At 38.7% G+C, this 20,731-nt stretch overlaps 1 protein-coding gene across 13 annotated transcripts in view; it reads right to left on the minus strand.

The window, feature by feature from the left end:
- FERMT2 (fermitin family member 2) overlaps positions 1-20,731 on the minus strand; it is an 87,210-nt gene that overhangs the window by 53,543 nt on the left and 12,936 nt on the right. For all 13 annotated transcript variants that reach the window (XM_021102113.1, XM_021102060.1, XM_021102137.1 and 10 more), the window contains exon 3: positions 4,040-4,273. In XM_021102113.1, coding sequence (XP_020957772.1) covers positions 4,040-4,273 — 234 coding nt within the window. The remainder of the gene's footprint in view (positions 1-4,039; positions 4,274-20,731) is intronic.

The raw sequence follows: 20,731 nt of genomic DNA on the forward strand, positions 1-20,731 counted from the left end.
ATTAAATTCACATCCTCACAGAGGCAACATCAAGGTCTTAACCTGCTGAGCCACAACGGGAACTCCAAGGATGTCCTTTCTTATCACTGCTTTTCATTACTGTACTAGAAGTCCTAGCTTATGCAATAAAAAGAGAAAAAGAAAAGGTGTACAGATTGGGAAGGAAGAAAACTGTCTTTGTTTACAGATAACATGACCATCTCTGTAGAAAATCCAAATGAACTGACAAACACTCCTAAAACAATTATAGCAAGGTTTTAGGACACAAGGTTAATATAGAAAAAGAAATTGCTTTCTAGCAGTGAACATGTGGAATTTGAAATGTAAAACACAATACTACTTACATTAGCACCAAAAAGTGAAATACTTAGGTGTAAATATAACAAAGTAGGCGCAATATATAAGGAGAACTACAAAACTGTGATGAAAGAAATCAAAGAAAGAAATAAGTGGAGAAGGAATTCACTGCTGGTCTAGTGGTTAGGATTCAGCACTTTCATCTCTGTGGCAGAGGTTCAATCCCTGGACTGGGAACAGAGATCCTACAGTAAGCCATTAAATGGGATGAAAAAAAAAAAATCCAGATTCTGTATAAATCCCTTATAACATTTAAGAATAATATTTAAAATATTAGACATGTGAAGCAGAAAAATGAGACCCATAATCAAGAAAAGGAAAAGTCAATAAAAGCAGAATTCACAAAGTCTCAAATATTGGAATTAGAATGTAAGGTCCTTAAAACAGCTATAGTAAATATATTTAAAGATGCATGGGATAACATTAATATATTGAGTAAACACATGCGGGAGTTATCAGCAAAGAAATACACTACCTAGATATATCAGAAATAAAAAGTATGTATCTGGGAGTTCCCTTCATGGCTCAGCGGTTAACAAACCCGACTAGGATCCATGAGGACAGGAGTTGGATCCCTGGCCTCACTCAGTGGGTTAAGGATCCAGCATTGCTGTGGCTGTGGTGTAGGCTGGCACCTGTAGCTCCAAATAGACCCCTAGCCTGGAAACTTCCATATGTCGAGAGTGCAGCCCTAAAAAGCAAAAAATAAAATTTTAAAAAATAAAAAATAAATAAAAAGTATGTATCTGAAATTAATATATAGGTATAATTTGAGTCCTAGTAGTGGAGAAGGAAGAGTATGGAGTAGAATAAAATCTGAAGAAACAGGAGTTCCATTGCGTCTTAGTGGGTTAAAGACCCAACATTGTCTCTATGAGGATACAGGTTCAACCCCTGGCCTTGTTCAGTGGGTTAAGGATCCTGTGCTGCTGCAAGGTGTGGCACAGGTTGCAGATGTGGCTTGGATCCAGTGCTGCTGTGGCTATGGCATAGGCCTCAGCTGCAGCTCCAGTTCAGCCCCAGTCCAGGAACTTCTGTATGCCACAGGTGTGACTGTTAAAAAGAAAACTAAAGAAACAATGGTTGGAAATTCTTCTAGTTTGGTGGAAAACATAAGCGCCTACAGATTGTAGAATCCATGAAATCCAGCTAGAATAAATAGAAAGAAGGAAAGGAAAGGAAAGGAAAGAAAAGTGAAGAGATGCTCCATGTTGAATGACAGGAAGACCTGATCTGTCAGGATTTCAGTTCACCACAACTATAGATTCAATGCAATCCCGATCAAAACCTCAGCAAATTATTTCATAGGTATTGACAAATTAATTCTAAAGTTTATACAGAAAGGCAAAAGACCCAGAATACCCAAAACAATACTGAAGAACAAGAGCAAATTTGGAGGACTGATACTAAGTGACTTCAACTCTTACTGCAAAAAGCTATAGTAATCAAGACAAGGTGGCATTAACAGATAACAGCAAATAGATCAATGGAACAGAATACAGAGCCCAGAAAGAGATCTACATAAATACAGTCAACTGGTCTTTGACAAAGAAGCACAGGCAACACAATGGAGAAAAGATAATTTTTTAATAAACTGTGCTGTAACAACTGGACATCCACAGCAAAAAAATGAATCAAGATCATACATCCTTCACAAAAATTAATTCAAAATGGATCACATATAGTCACGGAAATTCAGATTATATACCACTACACATCTATCAGAATGGCCACTATCTAGAGCACTGACAACACCAAATGCTGTGAGGACCTAGAGCAATAGGAATTCTCAGTCACTGCTGGATGTGAATGCAAAGGGGTATTAGGCACTTTGGAAGACAGTTCAGTAGTTTCCTACAAAACTAAGCATATTCTTACTGTATGATCCAACAATCATACTCCTTAGTATTTACTCAAAGGAGTAAAAATGTATGTTCACCAAAAAACCTGCACATGAATGTTTATAGCAGCTTTATTTATATAAGTGCAAAACTTGGAAACAACTAAGACATCTGTCAGCAGGTGTGGAAAATAAACAGTGGCATATACAGTCAATGGGATATTATTCAACACTAAAAAGAAACGAGCTGAAAAGACATGAAGGAAATTTAAATGCATATTGCTAAGTGAAAGACAACAATCTAAAAAGACTACATATAGTATAATTCCAATTGTATGACATTCTATAAAAGACCAAACTATGGAGACAGTAAAGGGTACCTTCTGCTCAGTTTTGCTGTGAACCTAAAAGTGCTCTAAAAAGGTTATTAATTTTAAAAATTGATAAAGGATAAAACAAGCAATGCAAAAAAGAAACTGAAATGGCCATTAAAGACATACAAACATAGTTATCTTATAAATCAAAATGAAATACTGTTTTTTTTTTTCACTCAGAGAAGCAAACACTAAAAACTGACAACATTCAGGTGTTCGTGACAACTTGGGGCAATGGGTTTTCACACTGCCAGCTGGAATGTAAACTGGTATAACCACCTGGGAGAGCAATTTGACAGTATCTGAAGTGAATTATGTGTATACTTAGAACACAGCACTTTTACTCTCTACTTCTACATAAACCTGAAATAGAAATTCCTCCACATATGTATAAAATGTCATAAGCAGATAGCCATACAGCAATTGCAGTAACATGCTTTGTTTGGGGATATTTATACTCACAGACATGGATACATGTGTGTACAAGTACATATATGTGTGTTTATGCATTTTCAAATGTACTGGAAAGATACAACTAACCTTACAATATTAGTTGCTTTGTGAAGGGAAATTGGAGGAGAATTTGAATCAAAAACTTTACCTATATGATTCTGACATAAAAAAAAATTTAGCAAAATGATACAATACTGGTCACTCTGCTTGTACAGCAGAGACTGACAGAACTATTAATCAACTATATTTTTTAAAATGATAAAATATCAGCTATCAATTCTACATAATAGGATTTAGGTAACTGCTATATATATTCTTTTTATTTTTCTTAAAAATTCCATTAAACATAAAAACCTTATAATTTCAGTCATTATATCAAAAGAGTAAGGTCCTGTATCTTTCCCAAATCTATGGTACAATAGTTACATACTGATGATAATGCCAATGGTTCACATTTTCTCTGATGGTCGAATACTTCCTGTCACATGACAAAACTGGGTCAGCCAAAAGTAATCCACACCTCACTTCAGAAAACATAAACAGAACTGCCAAAAGAATGTTCAAATTGCAGACTGGTTAAGGAAGACAACACTCAAAGTCATTTCCTTAGGAACTGTGTCAGGCCTTTGCTAAAGGAAGTGACACAGTTTGCCTGAATTATTAAAATCGAATACTGACTTACATGAAGGAAATGCTACGAAACTACATTCCTCTGAAAATAATGCCTGCTCTCTTTCCTTCCCATGAAAACAGTCATCAGAATGAGGTATTAAATAATAATAAATATATGATATACTTCTAGTAAGGAAAGACCTCTACTAGTTTCCTCCCGTTCCACCTTAACTTTATCTTAACGTAATATAAAAACTTTAAGGAATAAAGTAACAGTTTCACATACACACAAACATAGATAGCTCACTCCAATCTCTACTCCTTGAGATAAACCAAATGTCAGTCATGAGTTTACACACATCACACAACTCAAAATTTTGTGAAGACTTTATCTAATACTTACTGAAAGTCTTACAGATGTCAGAAACAGCTTTGAAGACTCTATCAGAGAAATTCACTTTCACCTTCACATACTTCATGTTGGGAAGTTGCAGGCGGAGCAGTTTGTGCTGGGGCGTGAACTGAAGCTTAGCATCTGCCTGAATGCCATACTTATCCAAGGTCCAATGTGTCTTGAGAAGCCATGTTCTCTTCTTTTCCCACCACAGAGCGTGGTCAGACCAATCTTTTTTTACATCTATTAAAAAAACAAACAAAACACTTAAAAATCACCAAGATTTGGAGTTCCCATTGTGGCCCAGTGGTTAACGAATCCAACTAGGAACCATGAGGTTGTGGGTTCAATCCTTAGCTGCGCTCAGTGGGTTAAGGATCCAGCGTTGCCACGAGCTGTGGTGTAGGTCGCAGACGCGGCTCGGATCTGGCATTGCTGTGGCTGTGGCGTAGGCAGGCAGCTCCAGCTCCAATTGGACCTCCAGCCTGGGAACCTCCATGTGCTGCGGGTGCGGCCATCAAAAGACCAAAAAAAAAAAAAAAAAAAAAATCAAGATTACATTGAGAGAAATTCTAAGCAGAAAACCAAATAACTAGGTACTTAATATAAACAATTAGTTAAATACTAAGTGCCTGTTATGTGTCAGGTACAAAAGAAATACTAAACTGCAGAGAAAACACACTCTGTCCTTGAAAACTGGTAGCTAAGGCAAAATACACACAGTAACTAATGATACTTATGGTAGACTCAAAAGTGAAAGCACTCACAGAGTAAGCACTCTGTGTGGGCATTCAGAGATCAAACACAACCCTGGGGACTGGAATCAGAAGGATCAGTAATGAGGTGGAGTTGGGGGTTCTGAGGAAGGCTTGATGAATGGGCAATATTCTGATGATAAAGTAGGTGTGAAGGCTGAAGTACACAGGGCTGTGGATGCATGTGGAGGTTAAGAAGCAGTGAAAAGTAAGGTAGAACCAAAGTGAACAAAAACCAATATCCTAGGTGAAGAAGAGACTGGAAAAGAGAACATCCATGAGTTACACTTAATAACTTAAAAGAAAACAAAAACAAAAAACCTACATCCCAACCACACACCCAAATACATTCCAAGAAAAAATGACTTACAAGTCATACTGTCCAACATTTTTCCCCAATATATATTTCAGTATAAGTATAAAAGAAAGCATTAATATCTGTTAAACTATTTAACATCCTTATGCAATTAAATTAAATGGACTCAAATAAGGAAGAGTGTAATTTACACAGGATTTGGCTGCCCCCAAATATGGCAGATCAAACAATAAACTTACAAATAAAATTAATTTCAGCTAATTCTTAAAGTAACAATAGAAGTAAAGACTTTTTGGATCAATTATTGTTAAATTAAGAACCAAAAAAGGGGATATATTTATTAAAAAAAAAAAAAAACAAAACATACAACAGCCAAACAAAACAAAGCCTTCCAGGGGAAGAAAGTGAAAATGGAAATTATGATCATCATTCAGATATAAATCTCATTTTAACATAGCTTTAAAAACAGTTGGTCAACTTTAAGAAGGTAAATTTAAAAGTATATACTAACCTGAAATGTTTTTTAGCACTACTTGTCTACCTGAAAGCCTCAGGGAGTAAAAAATCAAATCATCACATTGATTATGAGCCTAGAAACATCTTCTGTAATGGTGACATTTACCTGATATAATTAACTTCTCCTCTTTATGGAAGAAAACACACCACAAGGTGGAAAAAGACCTACAGTTCTCCTGACATTACAACAGTATTTTAGGAGTTTCTGCTGTAGAAGGGTGGGTTAAGAATCTGACTGCAGTAGCTTGGATCACTGCAGAGGTAAGGGTTTGAATCTGAGCCTGGTGCAGTGGGCTAAAGTATCCAGTGATGCTGCAGCTACAGCATAGGTCCCAGCTGTGGCTCAGATTCAGTCCCTGGCCTGGCAACTTCCATGTGCCATGGGTGTGGCCATTAAAAAAAAAAAAAAAAAAAAAAAAAAAAAGATCTAACCTTTCCCATCAACTCCACCTTGGTTTTCTATACCACAGGAATAGCCCCTCCTGCATCCAGCAAGAATAAACAAGGGCAAGAAGAACATATAATCCAAAGATTATGTACTAGAAACCTTATGAATTAGTTTGTTTCCCCATAGAAAGAAAATCTCCTACTGACTGGCAGCACTGGTAAGATCAGTCTTTTTTACCCACAAAAAATAGTGGATAAATAACAGTATAGGGAGGGAAATTTATGCTCAATAAAAGCAAAAACAGGACACCAGAAAAGATCTTCAGTGTCGATAGTGCACATGCCAAGAGACAAAAGAGAGAAAAGCAGGCATTCTGACAGCAAAAATAGTTGTCAGTATCAGAAGATGGAATTGTTGGCCTATGGGAGCCTGTGACACGTTCAAGTAGCTTAATTTTTTGAAGCATGCTTTTTTTTTTTTTTTTTTGGTGTTTTCAGGGCCACATCTGTGGCATATGGAGGTTTCCAAGCTAGGGGGGTTGACTGTAGCTACAGCTGTGGCCTGTACCATAGCCACAGCAACGCAAGATCCCAGCCACATCTGAAACCTACACCACAGCTCATGGCAATGCCGGCTCTTTAACCCACTGAGGGAGGCCAGGGATTGAACTCACATCCTCATGGACACTAGTCAGATTCATTTCTGCTGAGCCACAACAGGAACTCCTGAAGCACTCTTGAAGACCCCAAATGCCAGCAACCTAATCAGCATCAATTACAAGATAATTACTAACGCAGAGGAAGAACAAACAGCATCTATAAAATATTAATTCCACAAATAGCTGCTGAACATTTCCTACATGCCAGAAGGCACAGTTCTAGTGGTAGAGATACAGTGATAAGAACAAAGTTCCACCGTCTTTGAAGAAGGCCAGTACAACCAGAGTAGAGAAACAGAAGCATCAGAGAGCTAGGCAGGAGCTTACGTTCATGATTTTTAAATCCAGCCAAACCTTCTGCTTAGAGCACCAGCAGACTCTACATTCTACCGCATTCTACCCCATATCTATACCTGGGTGTCTCACAGGCATCTCAAACTTATATATCCAAAATTCAATCCAATTTTCTCCTAGCCTTACTGTTACTAAATAGCCCTAACCATCAACCTAGTTGCTCTAAACAGGAATCTAAAAAGTAATGAATTCTTCTCTTTCCCCTACTCCTCTATCAGCAAGCCCTTTAGTTCCACTTCCCAAAATCTCCACTGGCAGAACCCTTTTCCAGGTCACCATTATCACTCATACTAACTACTAATTCTAGCACACTGCACAGGTGACTGGCATATATTTGATAAATGAATCCTCAATACTGAAAATTTTAAAGATCCTTCATTACTTCACAAAAACATTAATCCTGGATTTCCCACCATGGTGCAGCAGGTTAAGAACCTGACTGCAGCAGCTTGGGTTGCTGCAGATGCGTGGGTTCAATTCCCCTAGACGTGAGAAATCTAACCCTATCAACTTTTTCTTCGTTCACTGAAGACAATTCCTATTGTATAAAATGATTGTTTCAAAAGTCCATTTGTAAGTCTTAGCACTTAGATTTGCCACAAAGAAACATTATAAATAGGTCCCAAATCAGACTATGCTATTCAAATCTAAAACAGCCCAAAGTATACTACTAGCAATCTTACACTAAACTGATTATCATAAGGCTTTTTGTGGAATATGGTTGATGTTGAACTAGAGATATAAAGAAAACTGGTAAGTGGCACCTGCACAGTGAGTTAGAGGGAGGGGAGAAAAAGACTGTTGTTGGTATGTTGTGAAGGAAACAGGAATTCCTGCTAAAGTAGGGCACTTGGCCACCCTCTTGTCATCTTTCTTCCATAAACCCCAGAAATTAACTGGCCTCCTTCCTTTTACCCAGCTACAATCTGTTGTCTCAGGCCAAGGTTTCTTTCCTTTACTAAAGCTCCTCGTAATAGAAGAGCTTTAGCTTCTGTTTTCCTCTCCAATCCCTGAAATATACAACTACTCTAATGCTCCAAATGAGGTTATTGCCAATAATGTGTAAGGACAGAGTCTAAAAGTTAAATGAATGCTTAAAGTTTTTAAAATGATCTCTATAATAATGGTATCCCTAATGTTTATTGAAATTTCAAGAATATTAAATATTAATTTTATGTTTCAATCACATAATCTTTTGTTCTTAAGAAATCCTTACTCTCTTCTAGGTCTCTCACCTCCCAAACTCCTTTTAATTTCAAAGCTGAGGGGGCTAAGGGTACCCCTCCGTTGCTTTTGGGATGTGCCCTTTTGTTCTTATCTTTCTAATCAACTCAGATCCTCAAAAAAGGAAAGAGGCAAAAAGGACTAAGTATTGCTCTTCAGGTACACAATCAATAAATGAATAAACATTTTCCAAGGATCTACCATATGCCAGACACTAAGCTAGGCCATGGGAATATAAAGTTAGTTACATATGAATTCCCATTCTAGATGTGCTTATAGTCCAAGTGAGGGACATAGACAAATACAATGAGCTAAAAAGATAAAAGAACAAAATGCAACAGGAGCAAAAAACTTTAAATGTGAAAGAATGATTAGGCTCTGAAGAAGAGGTGACATTTTACCTGGGTCTTAATAATGTGGGAGTTGGAGTTCCCAACATGGCTCAGCGGAAACGAATCTGACTAGCATCCATGAGGATGGCAGGTTCAATCCCTGGCCTTGCTCAGTGGGTTAAGGATTCAGTGTTGCCATGAGCTATAGTGTAGGTTGCAGATGCACCTTGGATCTTGTGTTGCCGTGGCTGTGGTGTAGGCCAGTGGCTATAGCTCCAATTCGACCCCTAGCCTGGGAACTACAAACAAAACAAAACAAAACAAAACAAAACAAAACAAAACAAAAAAAAACCCCACAATGTGGGAGTTCTAACATGTACGAAGAGTAACTGACCTACAGATAACAGAGACTCTCAATCAGATGGTTTGATGAAGGTAATTATGATGGGATTATGGAAAATAAATCAGAAAAAGGAAGAATTTGGCAGCAAGAAATTTACTGCAGTATTCTGGGATTAGGACCTGACTTCAAGCAGAAGCTAAAGAGAAGGAGCCAAATTCAAGGGACACATCTAAACTAGAATCACAGGCATCAATGATACTGATGAGAGGACAACTGGAAGATGATGATGAAAGCTAGAAAGTGTCTGGCTTGAAAATCAAATGGACAATAACAATAGCACTGATATTTGTTTACTGAACATTTAGTATGTACAGTAGCACTTAACATACTCTCATTTAATTCTCACAAAAATGTTAAGTGGTAAATGCTAATATAATCCCTGTTTTAGAGATGAGAAATCCAAAGGACAGAGGAGTCATATAACTTGAACAAAGGTCAACAGGCTAGCATACTCAGAAGTCAGGATCTGAATCCAGTGAGTTCCAAAGTGGCATTCTTAAATAACTCTCCATTAACAAAGAAAGTTATTCAGAAGAGAAGCATGTTTGGACACACCAAATTTGGGAATAAAGAATGCATTTATAGTTCAGAGTAAAAGCCTGATGATTATCCTGCACATTTCTTGTAGGAAATAGGTATTTAGGAGTGAGAAAGATGACAGACTGGACATCTATAAGGAAGTCAAGAGATTATTACATAAAGTGGGAAGGGGTCTTGCCAGAGAGACAAGTGAGCAATGAGAAGTGAAATGTGGGACTGGACAAAAAAAAAAAAAAAAAAAAAGAGTTCCCCCCATGGCCTAGTAGTAATGAACCCAACCAGTATCCATGAGGACAAGGGTTCGATCCCTGGCCTTACTCAGTGGGTTAGGGATCCAGCGTTGCTGTGAGCTGTGGTGTAGGTAGCAGATATGGTGTTGGTAGCAGATGTGGCTCGGATCCTGAGTTCCTGTGGCTGTGGTGCAGGCCGGCAGCTGTAGTTCTGATATGACCCCTAGCCCAGAAACTTCCATATGCCGCGTGCGGCCCTAAAAAAAGGCCTGCTCTTCTTTACCTTGGCACCTGCTTTTCCTACCTCAGAGCTGAGTGGCCTGCCCTGGGAGGAGGACTACTGTAAGGTAGATTTCTAGCAATCTTGAAGTCAAAGAGCTGTGGCAGAATAAAATTCTGGAGAGAGTTTCCACAATCTTTCCACAAGTCTGACATAGCTTGTGCTTTTCCCCTGCCCGTATCACAGGGGTGCTTACAAGGCCCACATAAACTGGGAATTGAAAAAATCCTCAGAAATCAATCCAATCTAAATTCTTCCTATAGATAAGGCAACCAGGTCCAGTGGAGTTGGTGACTTGAGGCCCCACAATTCCTCAGCGACAGAGAGATCAGAATCAGTTCTAAGAGATATCTCATGTGTCAACTGAAAGTCAGCATGAAAAAAATGGGTTCACAGACTAAATTTATGTTCACTCAGCTCTTTCCAAGGTAAACAAACATGACCTTCCAGGCACAGAGAAACCTTGTCATCAGAGACTGCTATTTCATTAGGGGCTCAAGGAGCTATGGTTAAATAGTCACTCAAACCACTCCATTTCTCTTCTCCGATACTACCCATACACTAGAAATGTCAATTTATTTATATACAATGGACACTAGTTCTCACATACACCAAGAAACTAATCAGTTCTAGGTATACCCTAAGAAAGATTAAGTACTACACCAGATAATTAAGGACTGGACCATGGTAACTGTAATACAATTGAGAGTTGGTTTCAACAGGCCCTGCCTAGAACTGACCAACACTACAAAGTCTCTCATTAGTTCACTCTCAAAACACCTTATGTGAAGGTGTATTTGTAATAGTCATATGTTTGACTGATTTAATAATGGCAACTACAGGATTTCCCACCATGGCACAGTGGGTTAAGAATCTGGCTGCAGCAGCTCGGATCGCTACAGAGGCGTGGATTCAATCCCTTGCCTCAAAACCTCCATGTGCCACAGGTGCAGCAATAAAATAATAATGATGATGATGATGATGCTGATGGTGGCAGCTACAGACAATAAAACTCAAAAATATTATGGTTAGTACCCATTTAACTACTTGAATGCATATACTACTACACAAAATTAAACTGAGGTTAAAACAAGTGAAGAACATGAATATCAACTGCAAAGAAGCATATTAGAAAATAAACCATTTTTGATTTTATATCAGAAATTAAAAGTATAAAATGAATACTTTATCATAATCTAAAAATAACTGAATTACCTTCCAAGTCATTTCTCTCTTAAGACTGTTCTAGAGAGACCAGAAGTAAATTACTCAATTACTTTTAATCTTATTTTAGAAGAGCAACCTTCCCCTTCCAGAACTACCCTTTATTCTGGAGGAATAATCCCCAAAGGATTCTCAGCAGTGCAACACTACCTACAACTTAACTAAAGTTACTATAATAGAATTATTTGTATACTAGAAAGAAGTATATTCCTGATTTTCCAAGCTATGAAAAGAAGAAACAGATCACTTTAAAAAGTCCCAGAGCTGGAGTTCCCGTCGTGGCTCAGTGGTTAATGAATCCCACTAGGAACCATGAGGTTGAGGATTCGATCCCTGGCCTCGCTCAGTGGGTTAAGGCTCTGGCATTGCCATGAGCCGTGGTGTAAGTAACAGCCGAGGCTCGGATCCTGCGTTGCTGTGGCTGTGGTGTAGGCTGGCGGCTACAGCTCCGATTAGATCCCTAGCCTGGGAACCTCTATATGCACAGGAGCGGCCCTAGAAAAGGCAAAAAGACAAAAAAAAATTTTTTTAATTAAAAAAAAACTAAAAAGTCCCAGAGCTAACTCAGCTAACATATACCTTTGTTAATGAATAAAATGAAAAAAGAAACATTGCCAATAAAGCATGTAAATATTCCATAATTCAGTAATTGTCCCTCGCTCATCCCATCTAGTCGACAAGGGAAAACTATACTAAGATCATTTATTAACCTAATCTTTTAATCTTTAAAATTAACTATATTTCTCCAAGGCCTAGTTTACTTCTTCTCCCTCAGTTTTTCTTTCTATCCACATACTATGTAATTAACTTCCCAAACTGCCGTTGTATCTGTCCCTTCCTTTCTTTATACACTGCTCTAGTTCAAGTCCTCAAGAACTCTTACCTACTATAATCCCATTTTTAAAAATAAAACTCGGGAGTTCCCGTCGTGGCTCAGTGGTTAACGAATCCGACTAGGAACCATGAGGTTGAGGGTTCGATCCCTGGCCTCGCTCAGTGGTTTAAGGATCCAGCGTTGCCGTGAGCTGTGGTGTAGGTCGCAGATAAGGCTGGGATCCCGAGTTGCTGTGGCTCTGGCATAGGCTGGCAGCTACAGCTCCAATTAGACCCCTAGCCTGGGAACCTTATCCATATGCCCTAGAAAGACAATAAATAAACAAATAAAATGAAAATAAAACTATCTGAGCTATCTTTTAAAACGCAAATTTGGCAATTTTGCTTCTGTATTTAACTTTCCAAGTCTGTCTGTTGCTTATAACCTCTTAATAGGTTATACAAATCCTAACCACCATACCCACACTACTTAGCTATCCCCAGGCACAGCTCATGCTCTGGCATAATTTCTGAAACAACCTGGTGTCTTGTGCCTCTTTGATTGGATGCCTTCCAGGATGCTATCCTGGTCCTACTCATCAAGATGACAAAATTCTAAACAAAACTCAAATATTACCATCTCCTGGAGTTCCTGTCGTGGCTCAGTGGTTAACGAATCTGACTAGGAACCATGAGGTTGCAGGTTCGATCCCTGGCCTTGCTCAGTGGGTTAAAGATCCGGCACTGCCGTGAGCTATGGTGTAGGTTGCAGACTTGGCTTGGATCCTGCATTGCTGTAGCTGTGGCTTAGGGGCGGCTACAGCTCCGAATGACCCCTAGACTGGCAATCTCCATATGCTGCAGGAACGGCCCTAGAAATGGCAAAAAGACAAAAAAAAAAAATTTACCATCTCCAGTCTTCACTGACCTTCCTGTCAAAACAGGTACATCTTAGCACACTGAATAATATATCGCCCTTGATTATAATTAATCTTGTGTGATTCATTTTATGTAACTAACTTCCTCCTCTTAATTAAGGGTCTTTGATCTTATTTATCTTGTATCTTAAAGGCAGAGCCCAGGGCCAGGCACATAGAATTAAACCAATAAATACCTGTAATATGCAGTTAATATGCAAAGATATTTTATTTTTTTAATTTTAGTGTTTTTTTTTTTTTTGTTTTTTGTTTTCTTTTCTTTTTAGGGCCGCACCCACGGCATACAGAGGTTCCCAGGCTAAGGGTCTAATCAGAGCTACAGCTGCCAGCCACAGCAACACGGGATCCACGCTGCATCTGCAATCTACACCACAGCTCACGGCAACGCCAGAACCATAACCCACTGAGTGAGGCCAGGGATCGAACCCACAACCTCATGGTTCCTAGTTGGATTCTTTTCCACTGTGTCACGACGAAAACTCTGTTATTTTAATAATTAATGTGGAAAATTATAATTACTCATGACATTGGAGTTCCCATTGAAAACTTACAATTCTTTGTAAAAATTTGTCAAGTATAGTTAAAATACTACTTTTCTATGCATTGGCAAATTGTCATATTCCTTTCTAAGTTTGGATCAATTCCTAACATTTTATATTGTGTACTTTCAATATCATGAAATATCTCTTAAGAGTTCCTTTAATTGGCAGTATTTTGCTTGTCTCTTCCTCCAAAACAGCTTCATCTTTTGTCATATCACTTTTCTCATTTATCTCGATAAGTTTGCCTTCACTAAATTCCTTTGGTTGTGTACCTAGAGTCTCTCAAATGGTGACAGCACCCACATTCCCATGGTGAACTGTTTCTTCTATAACTCCATTTATGTGTGATTCAAATTTCACTTCTGGCATCATCAGTTTTTGGTTTTTTTGCTGCATATTTACCTTTGTTGGCCAATTCCCTCTTTCAATTATCCATTTAAAAAAACAAACAAACCTCATGAGTTTATCAATAGGAGACAAAGAGACACAAGTACACACTTCGCTGCCTATGCATGAATATCAATATATAATGACCAGGCTTCGAAATAAGTGACTTGACCAGTCACTGATCATGATACACATAGGCTACTGACATTGTCTACAGTTCACTGTAGACTGAAGAGCCAGAAGCCAAGTTGGTACTTTATGCACTTACTCAAAGTATGGTGGTAACTAAAATGTGAACCATGTTGTTGGATAACTGGTATTAACTAACCATGATGACTGAAACCTGTGCATATTAAAACTGTGCAGGATACTGATTTTTCCAAAAATCTGCCTGATTCGTTCTATTCTATTCTCTCTCTCTCTCTCTTTTTTTTTTTTTTTTTTTTTTTTTCGGTTGTGCCTGCAGCATACAGAAGTTCTAGGGCCAGGTTTCAAATCTGCACCACAGCAGCGGCCTGTGCCACAGCAGAGACAATGCTGGATCCTTAACTCAGTGAGCCACCACGGAACTCCGGATATGTCCCATTCTTAAAAAAATGTTCTAAATCTATAGGAGAAGTGGTAAACTGCTTCAAAGTTTACATAGTATTCAAAATGTCAACATATTTCAATTAAAGTACCCAATTTAGTTTTAGCATAAGCAAATTACTGCTGTACATTCAATGACTAAAGAAAACGGATTGGCCAGTTACCAAAAAAATTTAGAAATTGCAGTTCCCTGGTATTGGCACTGCTGTGGCTTGGGTTCAGTCCCTGGCCTGGGAATTTTCCTCATGCCATATGTACGGCCAAAAAAAAAATTTAGAAAATTAAAATTTTTTTTTCTTTTTTGGCTGCCCCAGAGGTATTTGGAAATTCCTCGGCCAGGGACTAAATCTGGGCTGGAGCTGTGACCTACACCACAGCTGTAGCAATACTAGATCTTTAATCCACTGTGCTAGGCCGAGGATGGAACTGGAGCCTACAGGGACAAGCTGGATCCTTAACCCCCTGAGCCACAGCAGGAACTCCAGAGAAACAAAGTAAACTTCTGATAAAAAGTAATAAATTGGTGTTTCTTAGACAAGGCTAACTTGATTGAAAATTTAGGAAATCACTCATCAAAACAAAATAAAATCAACTAAGTTTACAGATCGCCTTTTGAAGTTACAAACCCAAAATAATATTTATTAATTTCAAAATCAATTATTTGCTATCACGAAATATACTAACTCAAAGTAGATGAGAAATTACCAGATCTCATAAACCATGCATGCAGTTATAGAGTGCACACAAACAGAAGGCAAGCTCATTATTCATTTCCAGAGGGTGGATAACTTTCTATCCAATCCTGAAGGCTTACTACTAATTTGGTTCAACTTGGCTTAGTTCCTAGAAGACTGGACTCAGTCCATGCAATGTCAACATCTGACAAATTCTGAGAGAGTAACATCAAGGCTGAATTTATCAATTAGTGTTTGACTCACACAAGTACTACAGTTAGTATTTGACTCATAGAAGAACTAACGATTTGTCTTTTTTTCTTTATGGCTCCACCCACGGCATATGGAAGTCCCCAGCCAGGGATTAAATCCAAGCTGCAGCTTTGGTCTACGTGGCAGCTATGGCAACACTACCTCCTTTAACCCACTGTGCCATGGATCAAACCCGAGCCTCCACAGCAACCCAAGGTGCTGGAGTCAAATTCTTAACCCACTAGGCCCCAGCAGAAACTCCTGGATTTGTTTGTCTTTTAAAGTTGGTCAAAGACATTAGCTTTTCTATAGTTCAAAAAAGAAGTAACTTGGAATTTTTATTGCCTTTGACATTTAAAATTTATCCCAGAAACAAATTCTAACACAAGATTGGAGTGTAGACTAACTGAAAAAAATATGTCTTGGACTCCAAGAGGCCTCTTTCTGCTTGTATCTTATGTTACTGGCATATACATACATGATGAACTTCAAATTTCATTTTTTTATTTTTTATTTTTTTATTATAGTTGATTTACAATGTTCTGTCAATTTCTGCTGTACAGCAAAGTGACCCAGTTATACATATACATATATACCATTCTCTTCTCACATTATCCTCCATCATGTTTCATCACAAGTGACGGAACTTCCAAGTTTTAAAGATATGATGTCTCTTCCACTTTAAAAGCTTTTATTGGCATCTCGCAGCTCTTAGTATAACACTAAACCTTTTTTTTTTTTTTTTTGCTGCACCCACTGCATGCAGAAATTTCCAAGCCAGGCTCTGAATCTGAGCCGCAGTTATAATCAGAGCCATAGCAGCAGTGACAACACCAAATCCTTAACCACTAGGTCACCAGGGAACTCCAATACTAAATCTTTAAACCTGGTTTACAATGCGCTTTAAGCACTTGCTGCTGCTTCTCTCTTTTTTTTTCAGTGCCACACCTGTGGCATATGGAAGTTCCCAGGCTAGGGGTCCAATCAGAGCTACAGCTGCTGGCCTACACCACAGCCACAGCCACGCCAGATCTGAGCCACATCTGTGACCTACACCACAGCTCATAGCAACGCCGGATCCCCAACCCACTGGGCGAGGCCAGGGATCAAACCAGCAACCTCATGGTTCCTAGTTGGACTCATTTCCACTGTGCCATGACAGGAACTCCCTCACTTGCTTATTTCTTAAGCCTGTCAAGTCACTGATTCCCCAGGACCACTGCTCCATCATCCCTAGACTTGTTTTTTGTTTTGTTTTGTTTTTAGTTTTTTTTATTATAATCACTAGATGTCTTTCGGTTCCTCAATGGCAGCCCTCCTTTGCTCCCATGCTCTCATGCAGGGACTTATCTTCTCCCAACCTATTGTTCTTTTATCCCATGCCCTCACGCTAAGACCCTCTGCCTCTCTTCTGGCTAATTTCTACTCCATTATCAGCCCTCAATTTAAAAGTAATTTCCTCCAAAAATCCTTCCCTACATACTACATCAGGTTCCCTGGTTCACACTCCCATAACTATTTCAATTATCATTACACTCATCACATTATCGGAACAACTTACTTAAAAACTCTCTCACCCCTAAGACTGCAAGTTGAGTGACTGTAAAGAATAAACTGTTTGTTTACTTCTTGTCTCTCTCATTCATAGTTCAGCTTCTAGCATTAAGTTCTCAGTTAAAACAGCTAAGCGGGTAAGTGAAGGAATAAGAGAACAGACTATCATTTCCTCACTTAACTATATCTCTCCTCTCTATAGTCTTACCTTCTGCTTCTCTAAGCTAGTCTCCAATACACCATAAACACTGCAATCCTCAATCTGGAATGCCTTTCTTTTCACCCTGGCTCTTTTCAAATAAAGCCAGATTCACTCATGCTTCTAAACCTTCACCATTTTCCTATACCTCTTATTTGGCACTTTACAATCAGACTGTCAACTCAAAGCAATCTTGTTTTCATTTTGGTACTAGAAAGCTGCTCATATTTTGATTGGGGAGTTATATTCCACTGCCTAATATAATGCTTGGCCCTCCAGAAATATTTGCTTACTTCTACTACTGATGAGGTCAAGTTCATGTACTTTCTTCAATCACCACAAAAGCTTCATGCTATAGGAGTTCCTGCTATAGTTCAGTGGGTTAAGAACCTGCCTAGTATCCATGAGGATGCAGGTTTGATCCCTGGACTTGCTCAGTGGGTTAAGGATCCAGTGTTGCAACAAGCTGCAACACAGGCCGCAGATGTGACCCAGATCTGGTGTTGCTGTGGCTGTGATGCAGGCCAACAGCTGCAGCTCCCATTTGACCCCCATTATGTATTCATTTAATCCTCACAACAACCCTATGAAGTAAATATATTATTATCCCCGTTTTACTTGTAAGAAAACCAAGTCATAGCAATGCTGGATAACTTGACAGAATGACACAAAGCTTATGCAGAGTGAAACTCACCCTCAAACCCAGGCAATATGGTTTCAGGGAACATACTCAGAGTTCAGAACCATTAAATAAAATTTACAAAAGCAAGAAATGAGAAGTGGTTTCTGGTTAAATACTACATAAATACAATGAAAACAAATTAGGCTACTTCAACCCACAGTTTGTTTTAGGTTTACATTGTATTTGAAGGATAACCAAGGATAACATTTTATCATCTCTTTATACGGGCATTCTACTAATTACCAGGGATTCTGTTAACACTTTTTTTTTTTAGGGCCACGCCTGCAGCATATGAAGTTCCTAGGCTAGGGGTCGAATCAGAGCTATAGTTGCCGGCCTACACCACACCCACAGCAACGCCAGATCCAAGCCTCATCTGCAACCTACACCACAGCTCACAGCAACACAGGATCCTCAACCCACCGAGCAAGGCCAGGCATCAAACCTGTGGCCTCATGGATCCTAGTCAGATTCACTTCCCCTAAGCCACAACAGCACCTCCAACACTTTTAACATCATTCTTAGTTCTTACATTAATTCCAAGTAACAGAGAAGTAAAGTAAGGTTAAGTGAGATTAATAATCAGGAGAAGTTAAAAGAACATGCCAAGGTCATATATAACTCCAGGTGGCCATGTCTTAAACTTATGTTCTTTTTTTTTTCCCTTTTCTCGGGCTACACCCATGGCATATGGGGGTTCCCAGGCTAGGGGTCTAATTGGAGCTGTAGCTACCCGACCTACACCACAGCCACAGCAATGCCAAATCCAAGCTGCGTCTGCGACAAGCTGCGTCTGCGACCTACACCACAGTTCACAGCAACGCCGGATCCTTAACCCACTGAGCAAGGCCAGGGATCGAACCCACAACCTCACAGTTCCTAGTCAGATTGGTTAACCACTGCGCCACGACGGAACTCCAAGACTTATATTCATAAACACTAATGAAGTTCACCTTTTAAAGAAGGCATCTGCCTAATCGAGGATATTAAATTTACTGAAAATACCCTCCATTTTAGCAAAATTTACCTGTAATTTTTTATATATTGGAACAGAAAACCTACTGTTTCTAAAACATCTTGGTCACTTTTTAAAATTTTTTATGGCCACACCAGCAGGATATGGGTTTCCAGGCCAGGGATCAAATCCAAGTTGCATCTGTGACCTATGCCACAGCTGCAGAAACACCAGATCCTTAACCCACTGCGCTGGGCTGAGGATAGAACCAGCAATGCCACAAAGACAAGCCAGATTGTTAATCCACTGCTACACAACAGGAACTCCTGTCATACTTTTAAAAAATAATACGACCCAGAGTGATGCAAGGTTACATAATAAAGTTAAAATACATTCCTAATATGGTAGAGAATAAGTCAGCACTCTTTGGCTTACCTTTATAAATGATACATTCTCAATCTTTTATAAAATATTATTTCTCTAGCTCAGTAAAAGAGAAAATTTAACACAGCTACATTTCAGTCATCAACATAGCTACATTTACAGGAGTTTGGGGTTAGCAGATGCAAACCATTACATTTAGAATGGATAAACAACAAGGTCCTACTCAATAGCATAGTATATCCAATCTCCTGGGATAAACCATGACGGAAATATATATATATAAAAAAGAATGTATAAACAGGTATCACTGAGTACAGCAGAAATGGGCACATTGTAAATCAACTGTACTTTAATAAACAAACATACAGAACTACATGCACAGAGGCTATTCTAAAAACACTTAATGTATATTTACTAGCTTAATCCTTACAATTATCCTAGGATAAAGGTACTGTTATTATTCCCATCTTACAGATGAGCAACCAGAGGCACAGACAGGTAAGTCACACAGTACAAGGCTGCACAGCTAGAATATGGTAAAGTTAGGAGTTCCCACTGTGGCTCAGTGGAAACAAATCTGATTAGCATCCATGAGGACACAGGTTCAATCCCTGGCCTTGCTCAGTTGGTTGAAGATCCAGCATTGCCATGAGCTGTGGTGTAGGCCGCAGATGCGGCTCGGATCTGGCATTGCTATGGCTCTGGCATAGGCTGGCAGCTACAGCTCCGATTGGACTCCTAGCCTGGGAACCTCCATGTGCCACAAGTGCGGCCCTAAAAAAAAAAAGAGAAAGAATATGGTAAAGTTAGCACTATGACACAATTAGGAGGCCCTCCCACAGTCTATGTTCCACAACTAGAGCTTTCTATCATAGCAACACCTTGCATAAAACTTCGCATAAAACTTCACAGAACACCTTGCATAAAACTTTAAAATGATACAGCAACTGCTTGCTTTTTTCAAGTTACTTTTCATTTCAAAGGTTATGAAATTTAGGAACTACATTAAAGAATATTAAGCTAGGAGACACTTACCCAACAGACATCATCATCTACAATCAATAATGCTGGCACTTAATTGGTGTTTTATTTATAACCTTGAGTGTTCCATAAAGAAAAAGATATCAAAACCATCATTAACACTGATGCTTTAAAATTACAATTGATCTTTAAAATACCTGATGTAGTTTTTAGTTACAGCATAATATAAAAATAAGATAGGTAAATATCCGGAAAAAGAGGCACTACAGATTCCAAAGCAAATGTCACCTTCTCTGGGCTCCATAACCTTAAAAACTGTATAAAGGTGGCCCAAGAATGCACTGAAGCTGGATGGTCCTTATACAAGTAAATAGTAAATAATGGAGTCTGAAAACTGAATTGTGAAAGGAAGGGAAATCCAAATGTAAACTTCACATTTCAATCATTTATTGCTTATCTTCTTAAGTACACTAATTCTCTCAGAAGCAGAATTATTGAAACTGAAAGAAAATATCAGAAAATAATTTGCAAA

This window comes from Sus scrofa, chromosome 1 (assembly GCF_000003025.6).
Source record: "Sus scrofa isolate TJ Tabasco breed Duroc chromosome 1, Sscrofa11.1, whole genome shotgun sequence".
Classification (NCBI taxonomy): Eukaryota; Metazoa; Chordata; class Mammalia; order Artiodactyla; family Suidae; genus Sus; species Sus scrofa.